A 15,295-nucleotide genomic window follows, 5' to 3' on the forward strand; every position below is an offset into this window, starting at 1 on the left:
AACTAAATCGTAGAAAATAATGGTGAAAAGCAGCAGAAAATGTCCCACCATCAAATAATATTAAAATTTTTGATTCGAATACAAGTATTTCTTTAAATAAATAAATTTAGGAATCTTTCTCTTTCAAACAGAAGGAATAAAAAACTTTTTCTTTGCAAAATAAGCAGGATTAAAAAGTATTTTTGTTAAAATCTAAGGATGACAAATCTTTTTCATTTAAATAAAAATACTAAATATTTTCTCTTTAAAACAAGGAAATTAATTCTTTTTGGACTTGAAATTGCAATTAAAAAAAAACAGATAAGAAAATACACCAGGGACTTCAGAATGGCCAACAGAATTAGCAATTATGGCTTTTCATGCAAGCAAGGGCAGGATAGAAAACGTGCGATGAGGTTCGAACTCACGACCTCGGTCATACTAGGACCGTTGCTCTACCAACTGAGCTACACACAGGCTCAGAGGGGAACAAGTCGAGAAACCACCATTGCACCGTTGCCTGCTGCACCCTGTTCGTAAACATAGTCTGTGGTGAGGTTCAAACTCACGGCCTCGGTCATACTAGGGCCGTTGCTCTACCAACTGAGCTACACACAGGCTCAGAGGGGAACAAGTCGAGAAACCACCATTGCACCGTTGCCTGCTGCATCCTGTTCATAAAACTAGCTTGTAGTGGGGTTGAAACTCACGACCTCGGTCATATTGGGACCGTCGGTCTACCAACTAAGCTACACAGGCTCAGAGGGGAACAAGTCGAGAAACCACCATTGCACCGTTGCCTGCTGCACCCTGTTCGTAAACATAGTCTGTGGTGAGGTTCGAACTCACGACCTCGGTCATACTAGGACCGTTGCTCTACCAACTAAGCTACACAGGCTCAGGGGGGAACAAGTTGAGAAACCACCATTGCACCGTTGCCTGCTGCACCCTGTTCGTAAACATAGTCTGTGGTGAGGTTCAAACTCACGGCCTCGGTCATACTAGGGCCGTTGCTCTACCAACTGAGCTACACACAGGCTCAGAGGGGAACAAGTCGAGAAACAAACATAACATCATTGTCTGCTGCATCCTGTTCGTAAAACTTGCCTGTGGTGAGGTTCGAACTCACGACCTCGGTCATACTAGAACCGTCGCTCTACCAACTGAGCTACACACAGGCTCAGAGGGGAACAAGTCGAGAAACCACCATTGCACCGTTGCCTGCTGCACCCTGTTCGTAAACATAGTCTGTGGTGAGGTTCAAACTCACGGCCTCGGTCATACTTGGGCCGTTGCTCTACCAACTGAGCTACACACAGGCTCAGAGGGGAACAAGTCGAGAAACCACCATTGCACCGTTGCCTGCTGCATCCTGTTCATAAAACTAGCTTGTAGTGGGGTTGAAACTCACGACCTCGGTCATATTGGGACCGTCGGTCTACCAACTAAGCTACACAGGCTCAGAGGGGAACAAGTCGAGAAACCACCATTGCACCGTTGCCTGCTGCACCCTGTTCGTAAACATAGTCTGTGGTGAGGTTCGAACTCACGACCTCGGTCATATTGGGACCGTCGGTCTACCAACTGAGCTACACAGGCTCAGGGGGGAACAAGTCGAGAAACAAACATAACACCATTGTCTGCTGAACCCTGTTCGTAAACATAGTCTGTGGTGAGGTTCGAACTCACGACCTCAGAGGGGAGCAAGTCGAAACTACCATAGCATCATTGCAAACTTGGTACACGCATGTCGCATGTGCATGGATCTCGCAAGGTTAAAGAATAATAGCTAAATTGTGAAACTACATGGTATCGAAAGCCCTAATCTGTTCAGAGCAACAATTCGACTTCATTCTTATTCTTTCGTGGAGTGTTATATCGTGAAGTGAGGAGGGAGGGCGCTCTTGTAGTTTCCTCCCAACCGTGGGTTTGAGTGGGTTCCGATAAGACAATTCCTCCATCAGTTCACCGTACACTCGCAGCACGCGAAGACCGGTGTGTAGAAGATACTCTGGGGTGAAATTGTACGATAATATCGGATCGGAACCTCGATATTCGAGCAATATCGCATCGATGCCCGATACTAATGTGGTACCAGTGCCAACAAGGCGCAAAATTTATATATTTTAGACATTTTCTATCGAAACATTATTTCGTTACAAAATAGAATGTAAACAAGTGAATTTACGAAACGGCAAAAATAACACAGATAACCTTGTACCCATTTCATAAACGCGTTATAAATATAACTATTTTGCTCATTTGATGTTCCTTAAGAGACAATAGGTAACATATCGAAAAGTTGTAGCTTTCGCCCAATATGTATGGGAATAAAAGTCGAAGTATCATTATCTCCCATCCAACAATAAATAAAGAAAGTTCCCGAAACATTACCTAAATTTTGCAGAACATTTCTCAACTTTTTAAAGCTTAAGTATTTGACCTAGTTTTAAGTTAATGCAAAATTTCCCAAGCACCAACTAACTTGAATTACTGAACATAAGCCGATGACGTAGCAAGCCATTTGGAAATTAAAATGTCAAAAAAACTTTACCAGAAAGACTTATTTGCATGCCCAAAATGTTAACGCAGGAATGCAACAGACAGAAGAAATATAATTGATTGGTGAAACTAGCAACAAACAAACCTGCCACAACGTCAACCGACTTGTTGGAAGGACCACAGTACAAGATGTACTTGTCGTTTCCTTTCAGTTTGTTCAACTGTTGGAAGTAGTAGACCAGGTAGGCGCCCATGAACGACTTTCCGGTGCCTGGAAAAATAAAGTTAGCATATTTAGGACAGGGATAACGTTTCAAATGACTTGAGCATATTCCTGTGCATTGTACAGCATTGGCAAAATGCCTTTTTAATGATTGTTATAATTTAAGTTAGCTTTAATTAGAAAGAAAGTGGCAACGACTCACAACAGTCATTTTACCACCAAACGTTCAAGTGTAGATGTTATTAATTTACTTATGAATGTTAGCAGGAATGTCCGGTACTGCTTTAAACACTAAAATAAACATCAAAGTTCATATAAGTAGGTCGCATTCTGAACGTTTCAAATTACTTTTTATCCACTTTCAACACTATTTTACTAGTTATTCATTTTCAACATCTCTCCCTAGCTTTTTATTTAAAAAAAGTTTTTTAACAATGTTAGACACAAAATTAATAAATACACATGTTAAGTGCCTTAAACTTAAAAGAAGAAACGGTTGGTTAAAAAAAGATTTCATTAGTAAAACAAATTATGCCCCTTTGGAATAAAAGCAATTAAATTACCTGGCGGCCCTTGAATCAGTGTGAGCTTATTCCTCAGCGCAAGTTGCACGTGTATTATTTGACCTTGGTTCAAGGGCGTTTTAAAGCCCCTGACCTGCTGACCAACGGAGCGTGACAAATCATTGAAGCGTTCTTCGTCGATCGAATGCAAAATCGGTTCGGGGATTACCCGGTTAAGACAAAGCATCCTTATAACGTCACTATGCTCGTCTGATTTTGAATTGAGAGTCTGAAGAGCAGAAGCCATTCTCCTGTGATGGAAAAATACGATTAAGTGACATAAACAAAAACAGTAACATTGTTTTTTCTAATAGTTTTATCGTGCCACAAATAACTTCAAATTTTTAAGGCTTTGGTAACCACAAAAAAGGTCAAAAACAAATGATTGTTTGACTAAATAAATAATAAAGCTTTGCAGATTTTAGAAAACAAGTTTTGTAGGTTTAATTTTAAAAATCAACACTTTAATAAACCGTTGAAAAAATTTAAGACCTGAGAAATGTATATGTTTGATCGTACTTGAAATAAAAGCGTTTTGTGCTTTATTGCGTAGCTGCGACATGGTTAAGTTAAGTTAAAAAGGGATAGCTCAGCACAAACACGCGTTTATAAATGAACAATGGCAAACTAGGAAAAAGGCGATCTGCACGCTTCGATGAACGTGGATGTACATCGGTAGGTTCGCTACAACGTTATATTTTTAAAGTTTAACAGCGTTAATAAAACTGAACGATTAATGTTTTCAAACGCCTGAGTAAACAACTCAAAAAGCCACCTGTGCGGGGCCATCAACTCCACATATTCTACAGTGGCAAGGCTCCCATCCTTAAGAGCGGGACTTTTAGTTGAAGAATCGGGCAGAACTGTTGGACAGGAGACAAAGCGGACTTTGATGGTTTTCGATTTCGTAGCGTCGATTTGAACGACCAGAGCGTGACACACAAAAGTGTAGAGATTCCCTACAAACAAACACTTGGTTGTTAGATACTCTAGGATCGGAGCCGATAACCGATATTTATAAATGGTATCGGCATTGGTACTCAACTGGCATTTTACCGGCTCCGATCTAAGACCCAACTCGAATGAAGTGTATACAGTAAAAAATGAAGGGAACTAAATTTATTGACGATTAGCAAACAAAGTTGCTTATTTGATCAAAGGAATAAGTGCATTGTAATGGAACAGAGGTACATTTTGTACGATCGTTGGGTGCCAGTAATGAAATAAAACTTAGGAATCGGCCATCTTTAAAGTGGGTTGTATGAATTTTGTAATGTTTTTCTGTCGGACCAGCTGTCCTAACCGATTCCAACTATTTCATTACAAAGGTCATATAAATAAACAATGAACTATTGCTTCACTTGCATAGTAAATCTTAAACGGATATTGACCAGCTTTTAAATCCACAAGGTGCAGAAACAATGTATTTTACCTTCGCAGTTTTCAACGTTCTTAATCCTGATGCAGAGAAATCCATCTCGATGAATGTGAAGAATTCTTCGATTGCAGAAAATCTTTTCCAACTCGAACCAACCTGTTTTCATCTCTGAAACAAGAAATAAATTTTTCAATTAAAATTTTCAAACGTTTAATCTTGAAAAGTTATTTCGCCATTTTTTATGGCTGTTGACACCAAAAATTGGAAAAATCGGACACAATATTAAAATTGACAAACCATCAAATTAAAGTTTTACCAAACTTTTTTGCCAAAGATTCCTGATTTTTAAAGTGAAAGGGCAATTAGGTAAATATTTATCTGTCACAGTGGGCTAGTGATTGGAATGAAAATTGAAAGAAATACTTGATCGGTAGGTGTAACAACGAAGCCAGGGATACGTGTGGACTAAAAACTTACAAACAACGCACTGCTTTGGTGCTCTACAACAACTTTTCACAAGAATTCTGTGCAACAATGAACTTGTGGGCCATATAACCTACAAATTTTGGTGTTTTTCAAATGAATTTTTGGCTCTTCGTCTTTTTTTTATAATTAGACGTCATAAGAAGTGCATTTTTTCACAAAGCTAAAGTCACTTTCGTGAAACCCTTTCAAAAAAACAAAGCACTACCACATATTTCACGTGAAAAATGTTGATCTGTTTTCTTCCTAGTTAAGTCTTTATTTTATCGAGTGTTTGTTTCAACCATGAAACTCTCGGGAACGTTTTGAGCAATAAAACAAAATCCAAGTAGTATCCAGAGAAACGAAACGCTGGTTAAACAAACTTCTGTGCGAATATTGATTCATAGATCAACAGATGCGGTAGGTCTGTGATGGTTTTCGGGCCCGGTGTACTAGTGATACGTAAGCCGTAATTAACACACATGTGCGTTTGTTTTCTTTTTTGTTTGTTATCTTTTACCGAATAGATTTTATCGCTTTGCCAACAGTTTGTTATATTCTCCAACCTTGGTTTTCCTCCCAGTGGATTGGAACGCCAGCGAATGTGATTGAGCTGCCATCTCGTACAGCATTGAAGACTCCATCCAGTCGAAGCACAGGTAACCAGCTTCTAGCGTACTTTTCCACCGATTCATACTGGTTCTGGACTGAAACATAAAAATTTTGATTCTCGATAAAGCTCACGTCAAAAAGTTTGTAGAAATCAATGGAACGAATTTTATTTTTAAATATTTTAAAATAAGTTAAACAAATAAAAGTACTTTAATGGTGAAAATAACGGCCAAGCATGTCGCTTTTAATGTCTATTTGGGCAGTTATTTTCACCATTAAACTTATGAACAGATCCGTATGTAGTGTTCTAAAAGTACTTTATTGTTATAAAATTATGAAACATAACGTTTACTTTTTGAAAACATTAAACGATTTCGGCAAACCAACAAGCAAATACATTATATTTATACACAAACTATTAAAACAGGTCTTTGAATGTATATTTTGTCAGTGAACGACTTCTCCCTCGCACAGAAATTAACCAGCATCGCGCCAAAGTTGGTCAAATTATGATCGGACATTTTTTTTAATTAAATTTAACTGAATTTAAGTTTGCTTCATTAGTTATGAAAATTATCAAGTAAGGGAGATTTTTTCTGAAAATTTGTATTTTGGATAAAAAGATTAATTTCTGCTATTTAGACACGAACATACAGAAAACAAACACGTAAAAAAACATACAGACAGACAGAAGCACAAACAAATATAAACATAAATATAAACGTACAAACAAAGATAAAGACACACAAAACGACGTACATTAAAACAAACAAGTTGAAAATACATACAAACAACAGATACACACATTTATTGTTTCTGTTTGAACAAAATATCGTATTTGGACATTTGACGAAAACCGTATCCCGAAAATCAGCAGTAGGTTGCCAAGGTTTAATTAACAACTAAACGTAATACAGCTTACATATCCTATAAAAAATAATACAAACATACAGACAAACACACAAAAAAACAGACACGCATTCATACAGTCACACAAACATAGTACAGACACACAAACATACAGACACGCATACCTACAGACACACAAACATCCATACACACAAACATACAGACACACAAACATACAGACATAAACACAAACATCCTGACACACAAACAAACATACAGACAGAAAAAACATACATACAGACAGACACACAAACACACATACCGGCACACATACAGACAGAAAAACATACATACAGACAGACACACAAACATACAGACAGACACACAAACATATAGACATACAAAGAGACACACAGACAGACACACAAACATATAGACAGACACACAAACGTACAAACAGAAAAAACATACATACAGACACACAAACATACATACAGACACACAAACGTACAGACACACAAACAAACGTACGAACACACAAGCCCCAACTCACCGGCGGCCGGCCTAACATCGGAAGCAAAAGTCTCCACTGGGTCGCGCTGATGAGTCAAGCAAAGGTCAAAGTCGGGTCGAAGACACCACAACTGGACACTAGGTGTCAGCAGACCCCTCATGATCTTCGGAGCGAGCTGAATGAGCAGGGGAACCCCCGCTTCAAATTCCATAGAAATCACACGCATGTGCCGGATCCCATTCTTGGTGGTGACGGCCAAGTGGTCGTTGCAGGGGGAGTCCTTGAGGGAGCAAGTTCCACGATCGCAGGGGCCGGCGCCTAAACGCCCGGGACATCCCCCGATTGACTTCTTCGTTTTCACGATCCTAAGCAACGAAATAAATTAACGAGGAGAAATACAAGATGGAAAGCGTAGCTGAGTTAGAAGAGCGACGGTCGTGGTTTAAATTAATATAAGGCACGTTTGTTAATTTCAAATGTAGAGTTTAAAAGATGATAAGAACATGATACAAATAAGATGATGCAAGTTCGTTTTGAAGCGTTTTATTCGGGATGATGTCGATCTACTCCAACTTTTGTCTTTGACATTCATTTTTTTAAGATGATATACTGTTCGTGGATAATGTTGTATAGTTTGAAAGCATATTACAATTTTAAGGATGGCAACACATCAAAATCTTTGATTCACAAATCTATCTAATACTTGAGTAGTTTTTGAACGGAGTAAGTTTAAATTAAATCAACACAGAGTTTCGACATTTCTTTTTATCATTGTTAAACATCGCTGTTAAAAAACATAATTTAAGGCTAAACATTGCTCTTTAATCCAAAAAATATAAGCACTTCACTCCAATAAGAGCATGATCGGTATCAAAACACTCAACTGAATATAAAGCAAGAAACATTCAACAGAAACCCTAAACCACTGTTCTTATAAATTTGTGTGCAAAGCTTAAATCATAGCAGTGTGAGAACTTTTTTGCAGAATTCTACAAATATTCGAATTAAATTAGGATGCTTTGGTCGAGAATTCGCCGAAAACCAAATGTGAAACACAAAATTCCCACCTCTTAAACTCTTGGGAAACGTCTGCTTTGGTTTTCTCGCTGAGCATGTTGCAGGGATCCCCCGATTTGAGAAGGAAAGCAACGCGACTGACCAAGTTTTGCAGACGTTTGGAGTTCAGCATCGATCGGTTAAAGTGTGGGTGTTGCGGTGGATTGGTGTTGGGATGTTGAGATTTGGAAGGCAGCTTATAATAGCTTGGAACAAAAAGTGATTCGTAAAACAACAGTGGTCTCTTACAACCAGAGACATCTGTTATCAAATCGGTGGCGATACTCGATAACTTGTCCGATACTAAGGTGGTATCGGTCTTAGTCCGATACTAGGGTGGTATCGGTACTTGTCCGATACTAGGGTGGTATCGGTACTTGTCCGATACTAGGGTGGTATTGGTACTATCGGATAGGTTGGTATCGTTCCTTGTCCGATACTAGGGTAGTATCGGTAGTTGTCCGATTCTAGGGTGGTATCGGTAGTTGTCCGATACTAGGGAGGTATCGGTAGTTGTCCGATACTAGGGAGGTATCGGTAGTTGTCCGATACTAGGGTGGTATCGGTACTCGTCCGATTCTAGGGTGGTATCGGTAGTCGTCCGATACGATACTAACGCAACATTTCTACTTTAAGATAAACTTATCAGAAAATAGAAAATTAAACATTACAACCGAAGGCTGAAATTTGTTATCAGAAAAGACGGGCTTTATTCGTGAAGTAACGGGTATTGAAATAAATTACGTGTTGAACATCCCGATTGGTAAATTTGGTCAATTTATATTTATGTGGTCAAGATGAACCATAAATGTTTTTATAGCAAGTTTTGTAACTATAGTATTATTATATTGGGTCAACAGTTGGAAACCTATGGCTCTTTTAAAGAAAGAATCCTGTTCACAGATAAATCGAAGCTATCTTTTTTTGAAATACGATTGTTAGGATTAAAACTGCACCCAACCTTAAAATATATAGGATGGATTGTTGTGATATACAACACAAAACCTACCAGATAGTAATTATTGGTTGGACTTTAAAGATTTTATCCGTTGTAGTGGTATGTTAAGATTATAGTGGTATGTAAAAATGAAAAAACAAATTCAGTATGCAGTTGTTTTAACACGTTGCCGAAATAATGGTCTTAAAACAATATACATATTTTGAGGAATTATTCCAAAACAAAAAGCGCAACCCACCGTATGAACCACTTCAGATGGTTGGTCTCCAAGATTTTGTCGTTCCTCAAATTATCGACGCGTTTCAAAACGTTTCCCAACTTTGCAACTTTATGAAGACTTGAGTAGTTCATCACAGAAACGTTCTTCTTGAGACGTTTGTATCCAGTGCATTGGAACCCGATTTCTCTGTCTGTTATCTTTAAAAATTAAGATACTTATTATTGACACAAAGCGGAATCTAACGTTGACACACTATCAACACTGCTGTACCTGTTCAACACCTGAAGGTGCTAAATAATTTCCCGACTACAGAAACTCAGACATCAACGATTGCGCCCCACCTTTTATAAGTAATGTCTTGAATTACTTCTCAGTTACATTAACTGAATATGATAGAAGCTCGTATCGAAACGTCCTAATCAAGATGATGTCGATCTGACATTCAATATCAAGTGGTTACAGTTTTGTCGTGCTAATCAGGAGAACAAAAACATAAGAAAAGAAAGAAAGTATGGCGAAACAAAGTGGACAAGGTGATTCAGTGTAGCCGGCCTAGCAGTTCCACAGGCACAAAACATTTGTTTCTTAACAATAAGCAAATGCCTTTTAGTTCTTTATTGCACACGTGTTAACGTAATAAAGTTATTATTGCGCAACTAAATTAAAGTAAATGCCAAACAGGACATGCTTACTTTCAAAAAGGCATTGTAATAAAGAACCAGTGCTAATTAATATCGTACAGGTGCCGATACCAAAAATATAGTATCGGGTATCGGTACCGATCGGCTACTATCGGACAGCTCAGTATTGTCACCAAAAGGGCTGGATGTTGATACATTAAACCGCTTGGAAAGCGAAAGCAGCGCTTATAGTGTAAGCTTAAGCTTCATATTGACAAAATGCAAACCTCAGTGACAACGGCTTGAATGTAGAGTCGGTTTTCTTGCTGCTGGAAATCTTTGGCGACGGTGAACTGCATCAAGTCTCTCTCATATTCCTTCGCGTCATTATGGCGAAGTGATATCACTTTGCATAACCTAAAATGTCGAAATAAAGTTTTACAAATTATTACAACGTAAACTATCCAGTGTAAAATGTAAAACCACTTACACATATCCTTTTTCTTACTCTTAATAATCTATTTTAACGAAAGTTGAAAAAATGACAAACGTGTATTATTTTTTACAATCCAAAAAAATAACAATTTACTGTTTGTTGTCAAGTACATTTTCTTTGTTATATTACTCGTAAATACTTTGGTGTTAAAAGTTAGCGTATGAAGTGGATATGAATAAAATAAGTAAGTTCTTTAAAACCCTGAAAATAATAAATAGCGCCAAACAAACAACACAAACACTCACTCAGTAAGATTTTTCTCCGCCCTTGTGCCCAGCACTATGACGTCACCATCGACATCGGCCTGCTCGCGCGCGCTTCTGCATCGAGCAACGATGGCTCTTTGTGCGATGACGTCAGTGTACCTCCGGATGGGAGAGGAGCACCAGGAGTAGAGTGGAATGCGCAAAGAGAAGTGGGAGAAATCAAGAGGACGGTTCGAGTTGTGGGAGCAAGGTTTGAGAGTCGCTCGCTGCTGTATTCTCATGTAACTAAAAATGCGGAAGGTTTTAGTTACTTATAGTTATATTTATAAATTTCTCTTCAATAAAAACTCGCTGAAATTAAAAAAATTGACGTTTGACCCGAGTGGAGATTCGAACTTATGACCGCGGGAAATTTCGACCGCTGTTGTACTTTGTAGTTACTCATTGTTAATTTGTAGGGCAAGGCTTTATATTCGCTCGCTGCTGGATTCTCATGCAACTGAAAACGTAGAAATGTTGCGATTTTAAGCTTGCGTGGAAATTAATCAAACGCCTCAAAATATTTAGTGAAACTTGAACTGTGTTTGAAGTTTATAGGGCAAGGCTTCAAACTAGATCGCTGCTGGATTCTCATGTAACTGAAAATACGAACAGCTTGTAATTAAAATTTGCGCAAAAATTAGGCGCCTATTAATTGGTTAGAATAGATAAAGGATTAGTTTTAATTATAAATTTCTCTTCAATGAAAGCTCGCTAAAATAAAAAATATTTAAAATTGACGTTCGACCCTAAGTGGAGATTCGAACCCATGACCGCTGGAAATTGTGACCACTGTTCTACTTCATGATCATTCATTGTCGGATTTTTATGTACCATAAATTAAAGGTAAATCAGGCGCCTAAATTTGGTTTTAGATACGATTAGTGTTATCTTGAGATTTTAAGCTCATAAAAATGGATTTGCTTTATCCTGTAAGGGGGGTGGGGGTGGGTCTTCATCAATGTGAACCGACTCACCCGCTGGATGCAGGGATCAGAGTAGGATGCAGATCGTCGCAGGAGAGGAGCAGAAGAAGTGACTCCGCATCTTCTCGGTTCAAAGCATCCTGGTTCGCCCCGAGGACCTCTGGGAGGATAGGCAGGTTCTGAAGCAAAAAGAACAAGATCAAACAAGATGTTAAGTCATAAGGAAATGTCAACGATATTAGTCAAATCGGAAGGTTGGTAATCTGGGGCTTCGATAGTATAAAACAGCATGCGTGTAATAAAAAAAGCAAAATCACAACTGGGACTTCATCTAAGTGGCAGTAAGCTAAACATAAAAAAAGCTTAACAGGACATTGCCCCCAAAGGGGCTGTTGTCGTCACCAAGCAGTTGGATAAATACTATTTGTTTACCACTTGGTGTCATTATAGGGCGATTCTTATTTTAGATTGATTTTGGACATAAATACACCCTTGTGTAACCGAATTTACATAAATAGCCTTAATACTGGATAAAAACAACGCTTTCAGGGCATCAAAAAGAATATTCGCAAACCTCACCAAGTTCAATTCCAAACAAATCTTTAGCCTAAATATAACACAGATTGCAAAACGCAATTAATGTCATTAAACCTCAGAACCGGGTTCGATTCTCAGCTAAGGTAAAGTGCGATAAGCGTTGGCTAAGCACCTGGCACTTTTATCATTTATATCACAAAGAAACAGCCGATAATTAGTCAAGAATGTCTAAAAAACATCAACGCACTAAGCAGGTTTAAGCCAGAGAGCCTGGTAAATCAGTAGATCTTAACTTATTAGCATGCAGGGCGGCTAAAAATAGTAAAATCATTTTACGGATTGGTAACCCGAATTTCAAAAGCATAATTCTCGACTGCTTTACGGCTATTCATTAATTAGCAACACCAACAGAAGCATAATATCATGCAGTGTCGCTTAATAGTACTGATTCATTTAGGACCTGGTATTAAATTGGACATTTTAGGCCCAACATTAATTTATTCCAAGGTAGCTATCAGTATGTCATGTGCATAAAATCCAATCGTGAGTGCGGGAAAACGTTAACTAAAAATAAGTCAAAAAAACCTTGATTGTCGTTTTATCCTGGACTTCAGCTCCGAGATGTTGGAGGCAGGATTGCATGTGGAGGGAGAGCTTGATCTGGCGGGAGTAGCGCTGCATCCAGTTCCTCCAAAGATCCTCTGGAGGTTGCTCCTGGCATCTCAAGAGGAAGTTGCTCTTCTGAAGAGGAAAAGTAGTGAGTGATACGATTAAATAAATTATGCATATTTTAGTGGCGATATTTATCATTGTTAGCAAATCTAACAGTTATAGGAAAGAAAAATGTTCAATTAAGAAACTTTATGTTTTGATAAAAACGTTATTACCTAATAAAATGTGAGTTTAAAGGAAAATTGTTGTTCAAGAAAAGGAGAAAAAAGGAGTCGCTTAACTTTAAGTTTGAATCAAACAGAAGTAAAATAAGTTAACGTTTTTTTGAGAAATTTGATGTTTTGGGGTAAAACGCAGTTTTTCTAGTCAAATGTCAGCAAAAAGTTTTTGCCAACACGTGTTCCTACCTCCAATAGCTTATAATGTTAAGACTGTTTAATATAAAAACAGGTAAGTTTTTTCCGCACATGTCCAATATAGCTTGAAGCAAAATGCAGATGTGTAAACGGGATTTAACCTAAATAATCTCGAAAACAAACGACTCCCTTGGTTCTCTATTGATCATTAATGAGCGCTATACTTAAAACTTTTTTTAACTAACCATACTTTTAATCTAAACGCCGTTAACGTTTATAACGATTATACAATATATTTCAAACCGAGTTCTTAAGGAAAATGGCGGTTGATGCGTTGAGAGTGATCATCGCTTCTTCTATCATCATGTGAGCCAATCCCTCCTCGTAGAAATGCTGGAACTTGTTGCTCTCAGTTTGCGACGAGTATATAGAGACACCAATGCGACGCTGACGCAACACCAAAAGGAACCGCCATATTTGGTCTGTACGGAAGGGTAGGTTGTAAAACGTGAAGCATTCTACTATAGGAATGAGTATAGATTGTGGCAGTATTTCGCTTACAATAGGAAGTATGAACCTGTGCATATATTATTTTTTCCACTGGTAAAAGAGATAGTTAGAATTCACTTTTGCCTTACGAGATCGAAACATATTATTTTTGATGAAGAAAAAATAAAAAAAGATTACATAGTTTTTCATCATTTAGTATTAAGACGAGAATATTTAAATACATTTCAAGTTTAAATATCAAATTTATGTGTTAAATCAAAGGTTTCGGTCCTGAAGTATTAATTACCAGAAATATCGAATTGAAATATACATAACCAATTGGATTAAAAAAATAATTGCTGAAAGTATTTTTTAGGTTCTTCTATTTAGTCTTACACATTTGCTGTGGAAGAGTTTTCAGGGTAATTTCATCAAGTTCATCATCATCATCTTCAAGATCGTTGTCATCTTCATGATCATTGTGATCTCCGTGATCGTTGTGATCTCGGTGATCATTGTGATATCCGTGACCTTTGTGATTTCCATGATCATTGTGATCTCCGTGATCGTTGTCATCTCCGTGATCGTTGTGGTCTCCGCGATCATTGTGATTTCCATGATCTTTGTGATCTCCATGATCTCCGTGATCTCCGTGATCTCCATGATAATTGTGATCTTCGTGATCGTTGTCATCTCCGTGATCTTTGTGGTCTCCGTGATCGTTGTGATCTTCATGATCTCCATGATCGTTGTGATGGTGATGATTTCTTGCTTTTCTCAAGCAATCTTCTGCTTCCTTGTAGTTCATTTGGCGACGAGACTTGATCAGAGTAAGCTTGGGTGGCGGAATGCACGAATCTTAAACGAATTAAACACCTTACATTAAATCAGTGGTTCTCAACCTTTTATGGCTTGTGGCACCCCCCAGAAATAATAAATAGATTGCGGAACCCCTACGAGAGTTTTCTGTAGGTATTTACTTGAATGTCACAATAAACAGAACTAAGGGCAACACACATCAACTCTGCATAACATATAAAGTTTTAATTGGATTTATTCCAATCGAATTTTACACAAAAAGTTGTAAGAGTTGAGCAAAAATCAGATTCTTAAAGCATTAGAAAATGAGCATTAGAAACGGCACACTAGGTTGCCACGGCTACCCGGTTGAGAACCACTGCATAGAAGTAATTAAAATCTTACATAAAAGTACTTTGCGTCAGTCACACACGTTTTTGTGAGCATTTTCTTGTGAATATATTAGACTTTATCATTCCTATCGCCTTTTACTCGCGCTTGTGTTTCTAAGTCGTGCATTTTAATTGTTTCCATTTCTACTTTGACCTGATGAAACACGTTTTTTGGGGGTGAAAGCTTGTCAAGAACCAGTATAGTTTGTCTTTATATTGTCCCACCTGATTACCCTATAAAAGTAATTAAACCCCTTACACACGATCAACCGACTTAAAAAGTAATTACAGAAATCTGCATGTGAAATATAAAGGCGTACTGATCAACAATAACGGGCTCATTAAGAGTTATACAGTGGTGTCTGGTCCTTTTAAAAGGTGTACTTACCAACGATAGCGATACAATTATTACTTGTACTAGCACTACGGTAACCCAGGTCAGCTT

General features: G+C 38.0%; 2 protein-coding genes and 2 non-coding genes across 4 annotated transcripts in view; 1 reads left to right on the forward strand and 3 right to left on the reverse strand.

The window, feature by feature from the left end:
* The window catches only part of LOC146162803 (uncharacterized), a 76,342-nt gene that overhangs the window by 36,061 nt on the left and 24,986 nt on the right, over window positions 1-15,295 (forward strand). The gene's annotated exons all lie outside the window — the stretch shown is intronic.
* The window catches only part of LOC146162804 (3'-5' exoribonuclease HELZ2-like), a 44,290-nt gene that overhangs the window by 21,962 nt on the left and 7,033 nt on the right, over window positions 1-15,295 (reverse strand). Inside the window, exons 8-22 of the mRNA XM_083383576.1 lie at window positions 14,057-14,518; window positions 13,475-13,653; window positions 12,729-12,884; window positions 11,658-11,785; window positions 10,681-10,926; window positions 10,227-10,356; window positions 9,338-9,516; window positions 8,153-8,347; window positions 7,125-7,450; window positions 5,677-5,817; window positions 4,700-4,813; window positions 4,043-4,226; window positions 3,268-3,518; window positions 2,627-2,752; window positions 1,786-1,990 (exon numbers count right to left, since the gene is read on the reverse strand). Of these exons, the coding sequence (XP_083239702.1) occupies window positions 1,786-1,990; window positions 2,627-2,752; window positions 3,268-3,518; window positions 4,043-4,226; window positions 4,700-4,813; window positions 5,677-5,817; window positions 7,125-7,450; window positions 8,153-8,347; window positions 9,338-9,516; window positions 10,227-10,356; window positions 10,681-10,926; window positions 11,658-11,785; window positions 12,729-12,884; window positions 13,475-13,653; window positions 14,057-14,518 (3,022 nt within the window). The remainder of the gene's footprint in view (window positions 1-1,785; window positions 1,991-2,626; window positions 2,753-3,267; window positions 3,519-4,042; window positions 4,227-4,699; window positions 4,814-5,676; window positions 5,818-7,124; window positions 7,451-8,152; window positions 8,348-9,337; window positions 9,517-10,226; window positions 10,357-10,680; window positions 10,927-11,657; window positions 11,786-12,728; window positions 12,885-13,474; window positions 13,654-14,056; window positions 14,519-15,295) is intronic.
* Trnat-agu (transfer RNA threonine (anticodon AGU)) lies at window positions 804-877 on the reverse strand. The gene has a single exon. It is a non-coding gene; the product is annotated as a tRNA-Thr (tRNA).
* On the reverse strand, window positions 1,084-1,159 carry Trnat-agu (transfer RNA threonine (anticodon AGU)). Its single transcript has one exon. It is a non-coding gene; the product is annotated as a tRNA-Thr (tRNA).

The sequence above is a fragment of the Ascidiella aspersa genome, chromosome 3 (genome assembly GCF_963924565.1).
Source record: "Ascidiella aspersa chromosome 3, kaAscAspe10.2, whole genome shotgun sequence".
Lineage (NCBI taxonomy): Eukaryota > Metazoa > Chordata > Ascidiacea > Phlebobranchia > Ascidiidae > Ascidiella > Ascidiella aspersa.